General features: G+C 34.3%; 1 protein-coding gene across 1 annotated transcript; it reads right to left on the reverse strand.

Moving 5' to 3' along the window:
* Nucleotides 1-407: 407 nt before the first annotated feature.
* On the reverse strand, nt 408-16,283 carry LOC110458528 (ran-specific GTPase-activating protein-like). Its single transcript, XM_021510259.1, has 6 exons — nt 16,172-16,283; nt 14,646-14,755; nt 14,028-14,185; nt 7,358-7,486; nt 6,970-7,035; nt 408-4,477 (listed from the first exon to the last, which is right to left on the reverse strand). Exons 1-6 carry the CDS (start codon nt 16,184-16,186, stop codon nt 4,239-4,241), a joined length of 717 nt encoding a protein of 238 aa, XP_021365934.1. The 5' UTR covers nt 16,187-16,283; the 3' UTR covers nt 408-4,238.
* Nucleotides 16,284-19,966: the final 3,683 nt, after the last annotated feature.

The following is a 19,966-nucleotide window of genomic DNA, read 5'->3' on the forward strand; positions in this document are numbered from 1 at the left end:
CGTAAAAGTTGCTGAAAATTTAACTCTGACTCATGCGATCCTTAAAACTGTTTCAATAGTATTTTTGTTGCCTCATCTTCCAGGTTTGCAAAAAACAACAAAGTTTAACAAAATTGTTTATTGTTCCATTAGAATTTTGACTGGAGTTTGTATGTTATTGAGTAGTCAATAATCATTTAGATAAGTGGTATATCATGGAGCAACATTAAGTTCCAATACAATTCTATTCTGATATTTTTTTTTTACTTTGTTAACATTGTGCAATGTTTTTTAGCGATTCTAAAGGAATCTTACAAAATGGATTTGGTTGAATCCAATTTGTTAAATTTCGCTAATTTTAATATATTTCTAGTCCTTACAATTATGAAAATTATCTATGAATTACGGAAAGAAAAGAAAGACTGGCATGATATACGTTTCCATTTTATTTTGTGTTTTACAGCGATTGTAATGCTAAAACATCACCTTTGCCTATCAAAAAGGTGCAAATTACACTTTTCACGAAAAATCTTAAAAAATTAAAGCATCCTTTTCTTAATTATGTTGTAGAAGAAACCATATTAAACTTTGCATAATACATGCAGATAATGTGACACATGATTAAAAGGAATGCATACCTCTCTGTATATAGTGGGGCACAACACCCCAACAGTATACATATGCAAACACTGCTCCATCCCAATGGGTACTATCCAACAACATTTGGCAATTACCTGGTATATGTGTCGTAGTAAAGGATATACCTCCGACAAAGTGATGCAGACTGGTGAAGGGCAAACCTTAATTACCCTGTTGTAGAACCAGTGGGGGCTATTACCTCCCTTTAGAAATATTACTCTTGGACTTGCCTGGTATAGGTACAATGACATCATAGTGAACATGTTAACATGAAGACGTGACACCAGGACAACAATCTGGACTGATAAACGACGTCTATATAAACCAAATAATTGTGACATATATTGTATAATGAATGCAAGAACATCAATTTCTGTTGAAGATATATTAAACATGAAGTCTGAAGAAAGGGACAAAAATACAATCAATACAACAGTGCCATATACAGCATACTAGTGTTTCAGGTTGCGAAGTAAGCAACTCTTGTATAGTTATTGAAGCCTACAGGACAGTACATGTTTTTGTATTAAAAAAAAGGACGAATTTAGGTATACAATCTCTATTGGGCTACATCCGAGTGTATGACACTTGAGTATTAAAAACCAAAGACGTCAATGACTACATTGCATATATATTACAATTTATTGTATTCACACCAAATGATTGTAATATAAAACACACTCAAAAACAAAAAAGAAAGGAATCATTATCCATAATATTGTTTTCATTCATTTGAATATTTGTGGAAAACAGTTGACATTAAGCTTGTATTTTCTGTTGATAATATCGTGTGGAAAAATGCAATAGATTTCCGACAGCAAGAAACTGAAAGTAATATTTATACATACACATGTGGGAAATTATGTACCACAGTATGGCTAAATGCCCTTTTTTGACAAACTATCCTAAACTTACAGCAACAAAAAATATGTCCTTCAAAGAAAATTATGATCCTTGTATTTGTTCAGTTTATATAATCCAACATAATGACAGAAATATTTCAGTCAGAAGCTCCAAATACCTTGAAGTCTTTGCTATAAGCCTCCTTAAATCAAGTGTCCCTGCATCAATCACACTTTTTTAAGATTGGCCATATTTAAGAAATATTCACTTATCACTCTCAATGATGAGAATAGTGCTTTAATACAGAAAATCAATATAACAATCTACTTTTAACACACCGGGTTACTATTTATCAAAATGTTTACCTAAACAAGTCTTTTTTTTCAAACAGAAACACTTGTAGCTTCCATTTTAAACTTTGTAGAATATTCCTTGTAATGAAATCATGTGTCCACAACAAACACGTTTTAAAACAACCAATATAGCCAAAGTTTCCCATCCCATCCTCTTCCAATACACCAGGCCTGCCAACATGCAGTTAATTACACCACATTAAATGGTATAAAATTTAACTATTTGGCTTCAAACACATTCCTATATTGTGTAAATAATTACAGATTGTTATCAATTTGGCTTCAAATTCTTGTTATGCTTACAACGACACCGTATCTTACTTATCTGGCTTCAAAATACGCTGGATTTATTTTGTGCAAATAGCTGCCTTTAATCAACCTTTTGGAGTTAAACATTTACACCAAATAAAAAATTGCAAAATATTACATGGCCCCGTTAAATGAGGCAAGAACCAACTAGCAACACCTGTTTTTACAATAATCAGCAGCAGAAGCCACATCAACTGTTTAATAGGTCAACAAAAACGAGTTGTTTACAATAGCAAGTCTTTTTTTAATGCTGCACACAATATGAAAATTACATCGACATCACCAAAACCATACATATCTCAATTATTAACCCAACAAGGGAGCAGGACATTGGTAAATTATCAGAGGGGCACTTATATTTCCATAAATTTTCCCTCTAAACAACACTGGTGTTTTGATAATTTTCTCATTAAAGTAGAGGCATGAAGGTCATCTATCAAGTTAAATTCCCCATAATTAAGAGGTTATATATATATCAAGCATTTTGAAAGAGTGCTGTTCACTGAGCAAGCATATGTTTCATTGTAGCTTTGTTTTCATTCGTCTGTACTAGTGTTGTTCCGATTAATCGATTTAGTCGACGTCTGGTTGCGAGTTTCTGAAAATCGATTAATTGATCCTTGTTTTCAACAATCGATAATGGTTACACTAATTTCAGTATCAACAAAAAATAAACTCAGATAGTTAATTACCACCGACAGCAAGTTGTTCGTTCTTCGGCAAAACAACTTGACCTTAAGTCCCACACAACGACGACGCCAATTGGCTAGCTGCTCCACCCAACAACCAATCAGAAATTTCATTTCCAAATGCAAATTTTTCAATAATCATAATGTTCCGTCAACAAACGTATTGTTTTTGTATGAATGTTGTGCATTATAAGCGAAATTCTCCAACGTCGGGCTTCCCCAGAAACTAAAGTGAATGTAGATTTGGAAGGGAATATAACCTTAAATCACTGAATTTAAGTTTAATTTAATCGATCATTAGTCGATCATCAGTCACTTGTTGGAAGGGATGATGAAGTATGAATTTACAAGTGATTCCCAACGCTAGTCTGTACCAATTATAGAGCCATTTTGGCGGTAGACATCATCTTACTAAGAGAACCAAATGGTTGACATCTTGAAAAAAGTAGAATGGGGAGGAAGGATGGAAATCAGCATTTACATTTCCAATAAAAGCAAGCTCCCTTGTCATGGCAAATATGTTATAATAGAAATGAACTTTTGACAACAGAAAACACAGCATCTTAAAATTAGCTATGCACATTTTTTTTATAATGATTCAACAATGGCTTGAAAGACTTCATTAAAAAGTGGATAACTCAAATAATTGAGAATTCCCTCAGTATTTCTGCTCTCATCATTTCACATGACCGGTGCCATCATAGGCTACGGAAGTCTTTCCTCTGATCTTAAACATTCACATGATCCATGCAATCACATGCCAAAAAAGCTTTCATTCTCAATTATCAATCCCAGTCTCACAACTTTATACTTTTTCCATTTGCCAGGTACACATGAAGCATTTGGATTCCTGACATTTTTTTTGAATTTTTGAGTGCAGTAAAAGGACACTAGTTACAATCACTGATGAAAACACTTTAAAGATTGCATCAAATAATGATTGCATTATCTGAAGGTTACAAATTACATTACAACATATCCAGTCGATATCTAAAGGATTGTGGTTTATCTAAATATAAAAATTGCAGACTAGAAAAGTGCTTCAAATTTGAGGTATTCATGTAAAACCTGGAAAGGACTGTTATAGCATTTGGTTCAATTCTTAACGTCACTCCGGCATATTTGTGTAACAGACACGATTCTGATGCATTGACAATACAGAAACACTCATGGCACTATAATAAATTAATGTTAAGAAAACTTGAAACATTTAATTTAATTATACATGTAGAAATTGAGTTTACTGGACATTCTTCCTCCGCCAGGTCATTTCCTTTGCCAAATGATGTTTCAGGAAACAGAAGATGCGCGTTAATCATGAGCACCCTCTTATGCCAAAACTTTCAAGATGCCAACTCTTCACATCACGAGAAGCTCAGACGAAATTCAAAAGCAGAAGCTTTTGTCAAGTTGAATTCCTGTACGGCTAGGATTCTGTCTTTGTTTCAGTATTTTCATTAGTCACAGTTTCTGTTGGCTTGTCCGCACTGTTACTACATGTTTCACTTTGATCACACTCCGGTTTTGTATTATCCTCTGATGTTTTGTCCGTTTTCACACTCAATTCTCCAAGTTTTTCAGCCACTGTATCAGTCTCACTGTCTTTACTTTCAGGCTTGGCACTGGGACTTGATTTTTTCTGGTCACTCTCGGGTGCAGCGTCAGCTAAATCAATTTAAAAAAAAGATTAACATATCTGCTATCCACAGTGTATTTGAAAAGAATGTTGCAAGAAAGAGTTAAATAGGCTAAACTTGAATGGTTAAGAATTTAATCACATCAGCATCTAGTTATCTACCCAATATTAGACAAGAGAGTGTACCACCTAATGTCGCATATTAATCCAGCAGTAAAACATAGACTTTTTTCAATAATGGGTTACCTGTAGCTTCCCGTCTTCAAATATATTAATGCAGGGAAACAGTAATTTGGTTGCAGATAGATATGCTATGATTTGCCGGATGAAGCTGTTTAAAATAATCAACTTCATGGTTACTTTATTCATTTTATACTTAATATCAAACTAATTAAAAATAGTTACTGAAGTTATTTTCTATCAAATTTTCTAAATATAACTATATATGATAATTTAACTGATTGGAAAGTAATTTTTCAAGACCAACTTGCCCAACGGCCAGTAGTTCTTAAACTTTTGTTCTTGTCCAGACATGTTCCCACGTTTTGTTTGGATTGGAACCCCAAGATTTACGATTCAAACAGCTTAATTCCCTGCTTGTCTGCTATTGGAAAACTTTAATATCAAATAGTAGTCTTTATCTTGTGGATTTTTGTTTTGGAAACAAAAATTTGATCAATCTTTATTATATTTTTCACTACATTATCCTACAATTGTAATTAAATAGTCATGTCTCTGTCAGAAATAATTGCCGCAAAGTTTGTTATCATTATTTATCAAACGGTAATTCCAAGTTTTCATCATACAGAGACATTATTCTTTTCGGTTTAAAGAATTGCAATATCTTGTCATTTGATTGTATTTTAAATTATTGTACTGTGGTGGGTGTCGGGCTTATGCATGCTGATGTGAAGCATAAAACTCAAGTCTGCAAAAATAAATCTGTGCAAGTCTTATCTCAAGTTACCCATGTGGAAACATGCTGAGCAGTTTTTCAGTTAGAAACTGATGGTTAAGCCAAAGAAAAAATGTCAAGAACTCTGGCCAGATATTTGTTATCCCTGCCATCCCTATTTCTAGAGTTTTTTTACTTTCTTAGTTTGGTTATCATCGATTTCCAAATTCGAGTGGAGAGAGTCAAACGCATATTTTGCTCTGATTTGTGTTACGATCGTTTTCAAATTCCAATTTATTGTCACAAAGAGACAAAACAGTTCAACAAATTGTACACGAGTAATAATCGTGTTTTTCAAGGATCAAAGTTTCTTTAAAAGCAACCCAAACATAATCGAAAGATCACTCAAGATCAATCTACTTAATGGTGAAGTCTCGGTCTCTGTCAGAAATATTTGCCGCAAAGTTTGTTTTCATTGTTATCAAACGGTAATTCCAAGTTTTCATCATACAGAGACATCTTTTTCTTCTATTAATGATTTCTTTTTTCTTCTATTAATGATTTCCTAACTCCATTTACATCTTTCAAGACAACATCAAAGTACGTTCCATTTGGGCATTTTCTAAATATCAATTTTAACATCCATCATCAATACACGTAAACATCAGATAATGTCGAAGGTTTCAAAAGGCCCTTACAATGGGCAAAGGCTTTTCATGTCGAAGTGACATGTCAACCCTTTGTGGAAACTAATATTTTTGAAAACTTTTTAAGAACTTGTTAATTCCACTTAACGAAGTTCAAGCCCCTATCGGCAGTGTTTTTGGACTCCCATGGCCAACGATCCATCATTCAGAGGATTGTCTCCCTTTTACCGATCCAGGATTCCTCTTGAAGTAATCCATATTTCTGGCAATGGAGAATATTGCCCTTCTGGTGAGATTTCTGGCATGCCCTCAAGTAGGGGAAGAATCCATTAGTCCACCAAATATGCATTATCTCCCTAATGCATGTGTGAATGCAAGGCTTATGGAGCAAAGTGGCCATGTGTTGTCGCCATTTAACTGCCCATAGTTGCATGTGGGATGCTAAACTGCCGACACAAGTTAGCCTGTGACTATGAAACCTGGCCACAGTGGTGTCCTTGAAGCTAAATAGGGCATCACCTGAATTTGGTTTGGTTTGTTTGTGTTTTACCTCAATTAACAGCTATGGTCATTTAAGGATGCGTCAGGTTTTGGTGGTGGAGTAAGTCCCCCGAGAAAAACCACCGACCTACGGCCAGTACAAGGTCTGCTCCACGTAGGTCTCGAAGCCGCGACCCAGCGGTGGAGGGATAGTGGTAGCAGAATGTCGGGACGCCTTAACCACCTGAATACCATACAGCTTATCAAAGATGGAGGGTGGATAGCGCTGGGGTCACTGATCAAAGGGAGCCTACACACTTTAGCCATTTAATCTTTCCAAGACGGATAACATTAATTCATTGTTTTGTGGCAAAGATCTTAGTGGAAAATATTACATGCAAGACTTCAGACGAAACAAAATTAACCAAACAACATAATGAAATCCAAAACATTTCCAATGAATGCTCTAGGTTGGAAATACACAACTATCAGTACTTACTTGATTTCCCTAATTTTTCATTTATAGCTTGACTTTCCTCAAAACTGGCTTTAAACTTCTGAGCATCTACAAAGAACAAAGATGCATTATACAACACAAATTCAAATTCGGACAGCTGAAGATAGTCAGGGACCAATCTAGGCAAACTTTTTTACCATTTATTGATAAATTAATTACCTGGGCAATAGAATTCTCTTTTGTACTGGAAAGTTCCCAGATTCTCTTGGATTTCCTGTTTTTGAAAATTTTCATATTTCTGTTTCTAAGAACTTATTCAGGAATAGACTAAATGAATGAAATTGATAAATTATTTGGTACAAAAAACACCCTTTGTCACAGACAATAGTGATATGAATTGTAGATGAGCATATAATTAGCTAAGTCATACTTTCAGCATTCGCTAGTCTTATGGCTAGTAATTCTGGTCTTGGCTCCTCGTCTGAATAGTCGCATGGCGTGCTCCAGACCCATGCTCTGTCACTCCCACAGTTGGGCTTCAACTGCATGTGTGGCGACACTGGAAACATCAAAATTGATACAAGTTTAGTTTCATGTTCGTAGTAAAAGGCATTGTTGGAGAGGTGGGGCATATATTTCAGTCTTATCACATATAGGAAACATTATTAATAAGACTGGCTAGTTTTACAATGCGTCTTTCAATATTTTTCTAAAAATTTCAATAATACTGTAGAAGCATCAGTGCCCACTCTAGGGAGACCTTTATTAAGCTGGGACAAGATATTCTGGGTTTTTCCCTCCCAAGCAGATTAGACATTTTGAAATATTAACTAAACAAACTTGCATCCATGCATTTTAATTCTGAAGATTTAAGAAGGTGTTTTAATTTCCATCAACATGGCTTTGGACTACTTCTTAAATTTAAGTTTTGAAAATTATCAACTCTTGTTCAGAATAGTTTGCCGCAAAAGTTTGTATCATCACAATCAAACGGTAATTCCAAGTTTTCATCATAAAGAGTAATAATTTTCTGTATTTTGTCAGTGGAAAGAGCAACTTAATTTTTTTTCTACACCAAGCATTACAGTATCTACCTTCCATATCTCAATTCTTAACAGCAATTTAAATCTAAATGGACACTTTCAGAATCTGTTAATCACAAGAAGGTGCTGTCCATCAATATGGCTCAATCTCCTTTGGACTATATAGCTACTGCATAATGATTATCTTAAATTACAGTTTTTTGAAAATTATCAACTCTTATTCAGAATAGTTTGCCGCAAAAGTTTGTATCATCGCAATCAAACGGTAATTCCAAGTTTTCATCATAATGAGTAATAATTTTCTGTATTCTGTTGGTGGAAAGAGAAAGTGTTTTTTTTTCTACATCAACCTCAACAGTATCTACCTTCCATATCTTAATTCTAAACAGCAATTTGAATCTAAATTGACACTTTCAGAATCTGTTAATCACAAGAAGGTGCTGTCCATCAATATGGCTCAATCTCCTTTGGACTATATAGCTAATGCATAATGATTATCTTAAATTACAGTTTTTTGAAAATTATCAACTCTTATTCAGAATAGTTTGCCGCAAAAGTTTGTATCATCGCGATCAAACGGTAATTCCAAGTTTTCATCATAAAGAGTAATAATTTTCTGTATTCTGTTGGTGGAAAGGGAAAGTGTTTTTTTTTCTACATCAACCAGAACAGTATCTACCTTCCATATCTTAATTCTAAACAGCAATTTGAATCTAAATTGACACTTTCAGAATCTGTTAATCACAAGAAGGTGCTGTCCATCAATATGGCTCAATCTCCTTTGGACTATATAGCTAATGCATAATGATTATCTTAAATTACAGTTTTTTGAAAATTATCAACTCTTGTTCAGAATAGTTTGCCGCAAAAGTTTGTATCATCGCAATCAAACGGTAATTCCAAGTTTTCATCATAAAGAGTAATAATTTTCTGTATTCTGTTAGTGGAAAGAGAAAGTGGTTTTTTTTCTACATCAACCTCAACAGTATCTACCTTCCATATCTTAATTCTAAACAGAAATTTAAATCTAAATGGACACTTTCAGAATCTGTTAATCACAAGAAGGTGCTGTGTTCATCAACACAGCTCAATCACCTTTGGACTACGGCATTTAATATGATTATCTTAAACTACAGTTTTGAAAATTATCAACTCTTGTTCAGAATAGTTTGCCGCAAAAGTTTGTATCATCACAATCAAACGGTAATTCCAAGTTTTCATCATAGAGAGTAATTATTTTCTGTATTCTGTCAGTGAAAAGAGCAAGTTAAATTTTTTCTACCTCAAGCGTAACAGTATCTACCTTAAGCTTCTATATCTAAATTCTTAACAGCAATTTGAATCCAAATTGACACTTTTATAATCTGTTAATCACAAGAAGGTGCTGTCATTCAATATGGCTCAATCTCCTTTGGACTACGGCATTCAATATGATTATCTTAAATTACAGTTTTTTGAAAATTATCAACTCTTGTTCAGAATAGTTTGCCGCAAAAGTTTGTATCATCACAATCAAACGGTAATTCCAAGTTTTCATCATAAAGAGTAATAATTTTCTGTATTCTGTCAGTGGAAAGAGCAAGTTAAATTTTTTCTTCATCAAGCGTAGCAGTATCTATCTTCCATATCTTAATTCTAAACAGCAATTTAAATCTAAATGGACACTTTCAGAATCTGTTAATCACAAGAAGGTGCTGTGTTCATCAACACAGCTCAATCGCCTTTGGACTACGGCATTTAATATGATTATCTTAAATTACAGTTTTGAAAATTATCAACTCTTGTTCAGAATAGTTTGCCGCAAAAGTTTGTATCATTGCAATCAAACGGTAATTCCAAGTTTTCATCATATAGAGAGTAATAATTTTCTATATCAAGTTAGTGGAAGGAGTAAGTTAACAATAAGCATGGTTTCATCAGGCTGCCATTCTCAGAAACTTCATGATACACATTCTGTTAACTCTTTTTAAACTAAACTGCCGATTACATTTATTACTAAAAATTCATTATAAAACCAGCCCTGCACCGAAATCTTAAACAGCTTTCATTTACATTTTTCGTTTTTTCTTTACCATTAACGGGGATTGATCTTTTAACATTAAAAGAAATATAGATTTATTTTCCAGATATAAATCAACATTGCCAGAAATTATTCACTTTAAATAAATGAATTGATCAATCAACTACATACAGGCGAGCTCCTTTGAAAAGATCTGTGATCCAAAGGCTACAGTTATCAGACTTAATATAGTGACACTCAGCATTGGTTTTTCAGTCCGCCCGTCACATTATTTTCATCACATAAATTCCTTTGAACTATTTTAAACACTGTCTTTAAAAAAATTGCAGGTCCATTTATGAAAACCAGACCCAAACCCCAGTCTAAAACACTGTTCCAAACACGCTTTCTTACAAAGATCTGCTAAGGCTCTAGTTAAATATGTTTATCAGAAAAAATGAAGTGACACTCAGCATTGGTTTTTCAGTCCGCCCGTCACATTATTTTCATCACATACATTCCTTTGAACTATTTGAGCCACTGTCTTTAAACAATTTGCAAGTTCGTTCATGAAAACCAGCCCAAAACCCTGTTCCAGTTGAATTCTTTTTAATTTCCTAAATGAAAACCAGACCCATCCCCAGTCTAAGACCCTGTTCCAGTTGAATTCTTTTTAATTTCCTAAATGAAAACCAGACCCATCCCCAGTCTAAAACACTGTTCCAGTTGAATTCTTTTTAATTTCCTAGATCTACCATTCTAATGGAAAAGCAGTTTCTACATTTTAATATGGAAATGTAGCTTCCTGTATCGAAAAAATATTCTGCTGAAAATTATTACTTTTACATTTCATTCATCAAATACGCTTTCTTACAAAGATCTGCTTTATCTGAAGGCTCTAGTTACATGTTTATCAGAAAAAATATAGTGACACTCAGCATTGGTTTTTCAGTCCGCCCGTCACATTATTTTCATCATATAAATTACTTTGAATGATTTGAAACTCTTTCTTTAAATTATTTGCAAGTTCGTTCATAAAAACCAGCCCAAACCCCCAGTCTAAAACACTGTTCCAATTGAATTCTTTTTAATTTCCTAAACCATTATAATGGAAAAGTAATTTCTAAATCTTAATATTGAAATATAGTTTCCTGTATCAAAATAATATTCAGCTGAAAATTGCCTGAAAGTATTAATTTAACATTTCATTCATCAAATACGTTTTCTTAAAAAGATCTGCTATATCGGAAGGCTATAGTTATATAATTATCAGATAAAACATAAAGTGACACTCAGCATTGGTTTTTCAGTCCGTCGTCACATTAATTTCATCACATAAATTCCTGCATACAATTTTTAACTCTTTCTTATAATTATTTGCAATTTTATTCATGAAAATCTGCCCAAAACCTCAGTCTTAACTCATTCACCCCTGCAGACACATTTGAACTCCAATTCATAGGTTGGAATAGTTCATGATGTAATTTCAGGGGTTAACGTGTTGAACACTGTTTTAGTTGATTTCTTTTAATTTCCTGAAACATCATAATGGAAAAGCAGTTTCTAAATTTTAAAATGGAAATGTAGTTTTCTGTATCAGAAAAATATTCAGCTGAAAATTGCCTGAAAATATTACCTTTACGCTTTCTTACAAAGATCTGCTATCCGAAGGTTATAGTTATCAGAAAAAATAAAGTGACACTCAGCATTGGTTATTCAGTCCGCCCGTCACATTATTTTCATCACATAATCCTTCAGAATGAAGTAATACATCAGAAGTAAGGAAACCAGCCGCGAATGTTTTCAGAAATGATTACAACCTTGTCATGAATCCAATGTTAAATGCAACAGCACCTTATTTGATCCAACAGTTCATTCGGTCACATAATTTCAAATCTGCATCATGGTTAAAAACCAGAAAACAGAAATTGTCAATATTTCTGAATGAGAACTACAACATTGTTAAATCTATCATATTCAATTTAAAACTGAAATAAAAGGCTAAGCTATGATTTTTTTTTAACATTAATAATTATTAAAATGCATTTTTTTTCATCACGTCTAAATAGTTTTATATGGAATGTCAAAACAAACATTGCTACGGATATGGTGTCAAATTTCTTGAAAATGTCACTATTTTTCCAACTGATAAGACCAGTCCCATGTGGATCAAATGTGAACAAAAATCATTAACTACATTCCCTAGTTCAGGCATACATCAGATAATTTAATGTGACACTCAACAGAAAATTCAGTCCGCCCGTCACATAAACTTCATCATATGTACATCAGCAGAAATACGTCATCCTGGTAAAATTTAAGCCACCTTCTACTGACTTGGCTAGAGAGAATTTCTCATTAGCTCATTTGGTAGAGCACCTAGCAGAGACATTGAAAAACAAATAGCCTCCCTTACAAATAATTTCAATAGAATACAATGATCAAGGGAATGTTCATATTTCTACAGGGTTCGAATTTAAGCTCGCATACTCGCGAAAGGGGGTGCAAATTGCAAACTGCGAGTAGATTTCAGACACCAGCATTTTTTTGCGAGTGAACATTTTGGGCTGAATAATCCTCATTTCTAATGGTCGGTCTTTACAAATTCTTTCTTTGACAACTCGCGGTCATTTAAGCGCATTCTTGTCATTCGCCGAACGAATGATTCAGCTTTTGTCATTAACGGAAGTTTACAATCAATACATGTCCCGTGCGCATGTCCGTTAGGAAGTACCTGCACAAATAATGATGACGTTTACCGCATGCATGATGTTTTTCGGTAATCTATTTTTAGTTACTATTTATAGCGCAAAATTTTTGATGCGAATCAAAGTTGCTAATGTTGCCCTTAGAGAGTATGACCCAAAACCTGCTGTGACAAGATGGTGGTTGTCGGGACAAAGACAGAAAAGACCAAATACTCTACCATATGGAGCAAGAAACTAAGATGCAGTTTCTTACTCCCATAACATGAGAGGCCGCTAGTCGGCCTTTTTTCAATCCTCTCATTTCCGAAGCACTAATTCTTTGATGCAGTTTCCGCCCGAAATCCGGGCGGAACAAAATCGTCTTGAAAAACTCACATACGTGGTTAACAGTTCATGACAACAATGTCTACTCACGGTTTATATAATATAGAACTCATATATATGTCACAGACACAAATATATAGTATATTACGGAATAGAACACTCAAAATACATGTCCATGTCGTTGTAGCACATATTTGACCTACATTTAAAACATGGCTTCTGGATTAATACAAAATATCAGGGGGGGGTTTCAAACGGAACGAAATGATACAGAGTTTGTTTGTATTCCGCTTGTGAAACATTACATGTAATCCATTTTTGTATTAACCGGAAAAATCATGGCAAATGCTGTCTGCTTCGCTTCGAATGAGAAAAAACTCATTATTTATGTCTTTGACATGAAATTTTTCTCATATAATCATGGATTTATGGAAAGGAATATTTATTGGACCCTTTTGATCATTTAAATGTATGTAAACACGATATACTCTTTTCTTAATCCGAACTTTGAAAATGTGATGTGAAAAAGTCAGCATCGGGAAAATCAGCTATGGGCAGTTAGAGGTTACGCGGCGCCTGTCAAAAGTTTTTCGTCGTGTAAAACCTCTAACATTGTTGGAGTAGCAGTTTCTATGCTATATCTTAGAATAGCCTGAGCAGGCCAGCATCCTTTCACAGCAAGGTTTGCATCATGTATACATCCCAACGACCATAATTTAAAATGTCAGTTAATACTGTGTTGTTTTAGAATTAAATTCTAAGTTAACATGTCTAATAAAGTCGGAAAAATGCAAATTGCAAGTTGTTTTCTCATTTAGCAAGTAAGAAAAAATGCAAGTATAAAATCTGGTTAAATTCGAACCCTGTTCTAAAAATAGAACTAGTTTGGCCGGTGTGTACATAATGATTTGTTGTATTACAGAAAAAAAATATAATCAATACTTTAAAGATGCATCTTAAAATCTCTCATGATGGGCATTTTATAATTATTGTGGTCTGATCACAAAGAATCAATGTTAGACTTACAATAATGATTGGCACAGATTTTCAAAGTTTTGTCTCGCCTCATTAATATTCGTATAAGACCAGTTTGCTTATGTTTGAGTAACTTGACATCTCCCGTTCCTCGTTCTTTCCACTCTGCAGGTTCCACTGTATTATCAAACCGGAACAGTTTGGCTCGACTGAAAGACACAATAATTTTACAATAGTATTCAAACATTCGTTTCTTCAGAGATATTTCTGAGAGTTCTAAATTTGATATTGAATATTAAGGTTTTTTTCAATCCTGAAGTTTCAAGTTTACTTGATCACAAAGGAATTCCAAAAATCTTACCTTATGATGAGCATGAAAAATAGTTAATGTCACTGATGTCATGAATAAACAACCGTATCTGTAAATCGGACATTAAACGCACTTAACAAAATGTATGATGTCATATTAGTTTTGCTGTTTGACACAAATTCACATTTGAACAAACTTTATCTTTTTAAGGAATAACCAGGATAATTTTTTGGGGGAATAGCCAAAATTAAATTATTTAATGATATTCTCATTGTAACATATCGACATACCACACTCAATTCAAAATAAACACCCTTATAAATAAGTATAAACCTGTGCAAGGATACCTTTCACCTTACATTTTAAATACTTCATCTTCATCCTCTTCCATAGACTTGATATCTACTTTATCCAGCTGTACCAGTGGTTCAAAGTGAATTTCTGGATTTTCCACTTCATCATGCTCCTCCTGATGAATTCAATAAAACATGCTTACTTCACATTACTCAATTTATATGGGCTGATGCCTTTTACCTCGATATGCGCAAACAGTGCGATAAAATTCAACCAAGAATGAAACACTTTAATGGAAAGAAGAACTTGCCGTTAGTTTTATGACAGATGATCATGCAGGTCTTCTGTTGGCTTTTTAAGCATCAAAATCGTTCATAACTCAAAATAAATTAATACTGACAGAAATGTCAAGTAACCAAAAAAAAAAATCATCCCTGGCCCATGGCCACTGACTGCAAATCTTGCAATTAAGAATCAAATGAATGGCATTCTGAAAACAAACCACCCCGCTGTACACCTACCGGAAACCATTCACCCTTCGGTACACCAACCGGAAAGCATTTACTTGAATGATCTTGTGAGTGTATTTCACCCCGCGGTACACACTGACCAGAAAGCATTTACTGGAACGTGTAACAGGAAAGAGAATAGTGTGCTTCCACCGAGGAACGAACCCTTATCTCCAGGATCCTAGTCGGACGCTCTACCACTGAGCTGAAGGGAAATTCCCATTAGCTAGAAGCGAGCTTAATCCTATGCACAACTAAAACCTGCCACACTACTCCCCCCTTTTAAAATGTGTTCGCACTCGAACACCACAACCAAGGTTCTAAATCCCCGTCACCACAGGGACCCGGAGGGCCACATGCACGGACACCATTTGTAACAGGAAAGAGAATAGTGTGCTTCCACCGGGGATCAAACTTTCGATCTCCAGGTTCCTAGTCAAGACGCTCTACCACTGAGCTAAAGGGAAATTCCCTCTAGCTCGAGGGGAGCTTAATCCAATGCACAACTAAAACCTGCCACAAACGATATTGTTAGTGTATCAATATATATTTCACTCCGCGTACACACTGACCGGAAAACATTTACAACATTTACACGAGTGTAAACCTATGCACAACTAAAACTAACCCCCCCCCCCCTTTTCAAATGTGTTCGCCCTCGAAAACCACAACCCAGATTCTAAATCCCCGCCACCACAGTATATTAGAATCTCAGATTCATAATAACAACATATGAGCGATTGTGGGAACCGAGATGCGGCCGGGGAAGGACCTTTTGCCTTTTTATGTTGGTCAATTCGTGTCAAATCCTCTACATTTAGTTCTATAACTCAGTATTGCCCGAGTCGTTAAGTTTTCAGACTACGGTTGTTACGGTCGTTTTTGTCTGAATTTGTTAACTTCATTCAATCATATGTGGGACGATCTGTATAAATGTTATATTTAAATGTCCGATTTGTCCCAAAGCACGACATGCGAAAAAAACAATGTAAATAACGATCCTATCTCAGCATGTCAGGAAATTAAAAAGACATTTTCATTTTCAAGTGTTTATGATTTTCATATTGTCTTTAATTACGAACCTTTGAATCTGCCATGACAAAAGATGATTGTGGATTGAATTTGTTGTTTACAAAATATCCACCTACAGCCTGTTCCCGCTGATTTTCTACTTCCAAGTTACCTTAGTCATACATGTACTTCCGACAGGTCACAAAATTACTCTGGTTATACTTCGAATTTGTACACGGAGTAAAAACGCCGTAATATACATATTTATCAAATCAATATACCAAATCTACGGTAATAGATCAACTGATTTGTAGATATTTGCTGGAATCATAGCACGATACGCTTTCTTTTAGTTTACCTCATTCTTTAGTGACCGAAAAACACTCGGATATTTCCGTCAGGTTAAGCGGAATAACCCGATCGGTTTCTCTGAAAGGAAGCATCTTAGTCCGGTTGTCCAAAGCTTGATTAGTTTTTAGAAAGCGGGTTTTATGGGATTTGCCAGAGGCCACTTGTAATTATATCAACAATAATTACATCCAGACAACCAGTTATTGTTTAAATAATGAGATAACTCTTTACAAAATATGTTTTACTATTTTTGGGGTCTTAATTTAATGTTTTATCATATATGAGTACAGTGATGTGTAGTGGACCCCTACACTATGATGAGTACAATGAAAAGTTAATGTCTCGTGACATTAAATGCGTCATGTTGGATGAATTTATGGGGGTAATTTGCATAAATTGGGACGTAATGCATTTTTTTCTAGTGTGACTAACATAAGTAGAGTTTTTTTTTAGAACCCACAAATCTATCTTAATTAAACAAAAATGTATATAGAGTCAGAGTACACCCGATGTAGGGTCATACACAGGAATCTGCATGTCTACATTTCGGCAACCTTACACTTTTGAGAGACGTATTTTAAACGCGACTATGCAACAAGATAGCGTGCTGTGGTAAATAGGCTCCTTCGAGACGACTAGCTTATTATTAACAGAGACGTATAAAACCACATTAAGTGCATTTACGTCTCTGTTCACAATAAGTACCACAGGAAGCGAATAATGTCTAATTCGGGATAATATTAAGCTGGTTTTTTTTTGCAAATATATTAATAACAGTTAGTATGGGGGAATATATGTTTGATATTCTTTTTAGCACGTGTACCGTTTTTGTTTGTATTACCCGTTGTGACAGAGCGAGTCACGTGATATGTGATAGGAGCCATGTGACAGAGCGAGTCACTTGATATGTGATAGGAGCCATGTGACAGAGCGAGTCACTTGATATGTGATAGGAGCCATGTGACAGAGCGAGTCACGTGATATATGATAGGAGCCATGTGACAGAGCGAGTCACTTGATATGTGATAGGAGCCATGTGACAGAGCGAGTCACTTGATATGTGATAGGAGCCAAATACACATGCTCTGTTAGTGGGTTTAAACATATACATGTACTTCTTGTTATACTTATACGCGGTAAAATTTCAACAATATTACCAGTCTTGTAACAAGCATAACAGCATTCATTTTCAATAGTTTAGAAATAAAACACAATTAGGCATGATGTGGTCAATCTAGACTTNCCCCCCTATGTGCTTCAAAATTCACCCATTTCAACAAGAAAATAGTGGTTTAACTTTTTCTTAAAAAATATTTCCCCTATATGTTTTCTTTAAAGATCAACAGTTAAAATACATAATACTGCATATATACATTTTCTTCATATACTTTTAACAAAAAAAATAAGCTTATAATTGTTTATCAATTGAAATATACTGCACACGTGTATGTCGGACAAAACGTTTATCTTTTACCTTCATGACGCTAGAGTCTTATTTCAAAGTTTTGATTTCCCCCAATCTGAAAAAGGGTAGATTCCTCTAAAGCCTAGATTATTCCATGGGCATGTAAAATTTCACTTTCTGAAAACCAAAATCAAAAGAGAAAATAAGCCTACCGTTAAATACACAGAAAATTTGGATAAGCGAGGTAGAGTTATGCCGCTTTACCTTATTAGCACGGATGAGAAAAATATCATTGAAATATGTTTGATATTTTTCTTACTTGCGATAGCCACAAAGGTTCACTAAAATAAGGTTGTATGAATTTATGTATCTTTTTAAAACAATCTGATTCGTTAATATAATTGTGTAAGTCCTACATACATAAAATCATCGGGACCTGATATTTTGTTGACCTAAACTAAGGTGTTCAGAGTAATTTATACATGTTTTAGAGGTGTAAATGGATTTATGGTAAAAATGACACCCCCATGATCATAGACACCACCAAACTTTCTTGCATCAAAAACAACATTTCTAGTTGATCAACGGGGAAATGCTTAATACCGTTGGAAAGATGGAAAAAATTTCTTTTAAAAACCTACTATATATGCGCGTAAAATGTATTCTCCTTCCGCGGACATGATCTCTGTATCCTCGTATATATGATAATTGAGGGTTGCAATTTTAACGAAAATCGATCTAAACTCCTAAAAATGTAAAATTACCCTGAACACCGTAGTTAAGGTCCAAATAAAGCTGTAACAAATTATCAGGTCCCTGTGCAAAAAATGACCCGATCGGGGCCATTGATACACAAGAGTGCGGGTGTCCTCCTACTTAAATAACTGTTATTGATGTGTATATTATGTAACTTCCTGTAAAGGTAATGTGTAAAATATGTAATTACCTGTAAAGGTGATGTGTATATTATGTAACTTCCTGTAAAAGTGAGGTGTATAATATGTAACTACATGTAAAGGTGAGGTGTATATTATGTAACTACCTGTAAAAGTGAGGTGTATATAATGTAACTACATGTAAAGGTAATGTGTATATTATGTAACTACCTGTAAAAGTGAGGTGTAAAATATGTAATTACCTGTAAAGGTGATGTGTATATTATGTAACTTCCTGTAAAAGTGAGGTGTATAATATGTAACTACATGTAAAAGTGATGTGTTTATTATGTAACTATCTGTAAAAGTGAGGTGTATATTATGTAACTACCTGTAAAAGTGATGTGTATATTATGTAACTTCCTGTAAAGGTAATGTGTATATTATGTAACTACCTGTAAAGATGATGTGTATATTATGTAACTACCTGTAAAAGTGAGGTGTATATTATGTAACTTCCTGTAAAGGTAATGTGTATATTATGTAACTACCTGTAAAGGAGATGTGTATACTATATAACTACGTGTAAAAGTGAGGTGTATAATATGTAACTACGTGTAAAGGTGATGTGTATATTATGTAACTACCTGTAAAAGTGAGATGTATATTATGTAACTACCTGTAAAAGTGAGGTGTATATTATGTAACTACCTGTAAAGGAGATGTGTATATTATGTAACTACCTGTAAAGGTGATGTGTATATTATGTAACTTCCTGTAAAGGTAATGTGTATATTAAGTAATTACCTGTAAAGGTGATGTATATATTATGTAACTACATGTAAATGTGAGGTGTATATTATGTAACTACCTGTAAAAGTGAGGTGTTTATTATGTAACTACCTGTAAAGGAGATGTGTATATTATGTAACTACCTATAAAGGTGATGTGTATATTATGTAACTACCTGTAAAAGTGAGGTGTATATTATGTAACTACCTGTAAAAGTGAGGTGTTTATTATGTAACTACCTGTAAAGGAGATGTGTATATTATGTAACTACCTGCAAAGGTGATGTGTATATTATGTAACTACCTGTAAAAGTGAGGTGTTTATTATGTAACTACCTGTAAAGGAGATGTGTATATTATGTAACTACCTGTAAAGGTGATGGGTATATTATGTAACTACGTGTAAAAGTGAGGTGTATAATATGTAACTACCTGTAAAAGTGA

Source organism: Mizuhopecten yessoensis, unplaced genomic scaffold (genome assembly GCF_002113885.1).
Source record: "Mizuhopecten yessoensis strain PY_sf001 unplaced genomic scaffold, ASM211388v2 scaffold9651, whole genome shotgun sequence".
Lineage (NCBI taxonomy): Eukaryota > Metazoa > Mollusca > Bivalvia > Pectinida > Pectinidae > Mizuhopecten > Mizuhopecten yessoensis.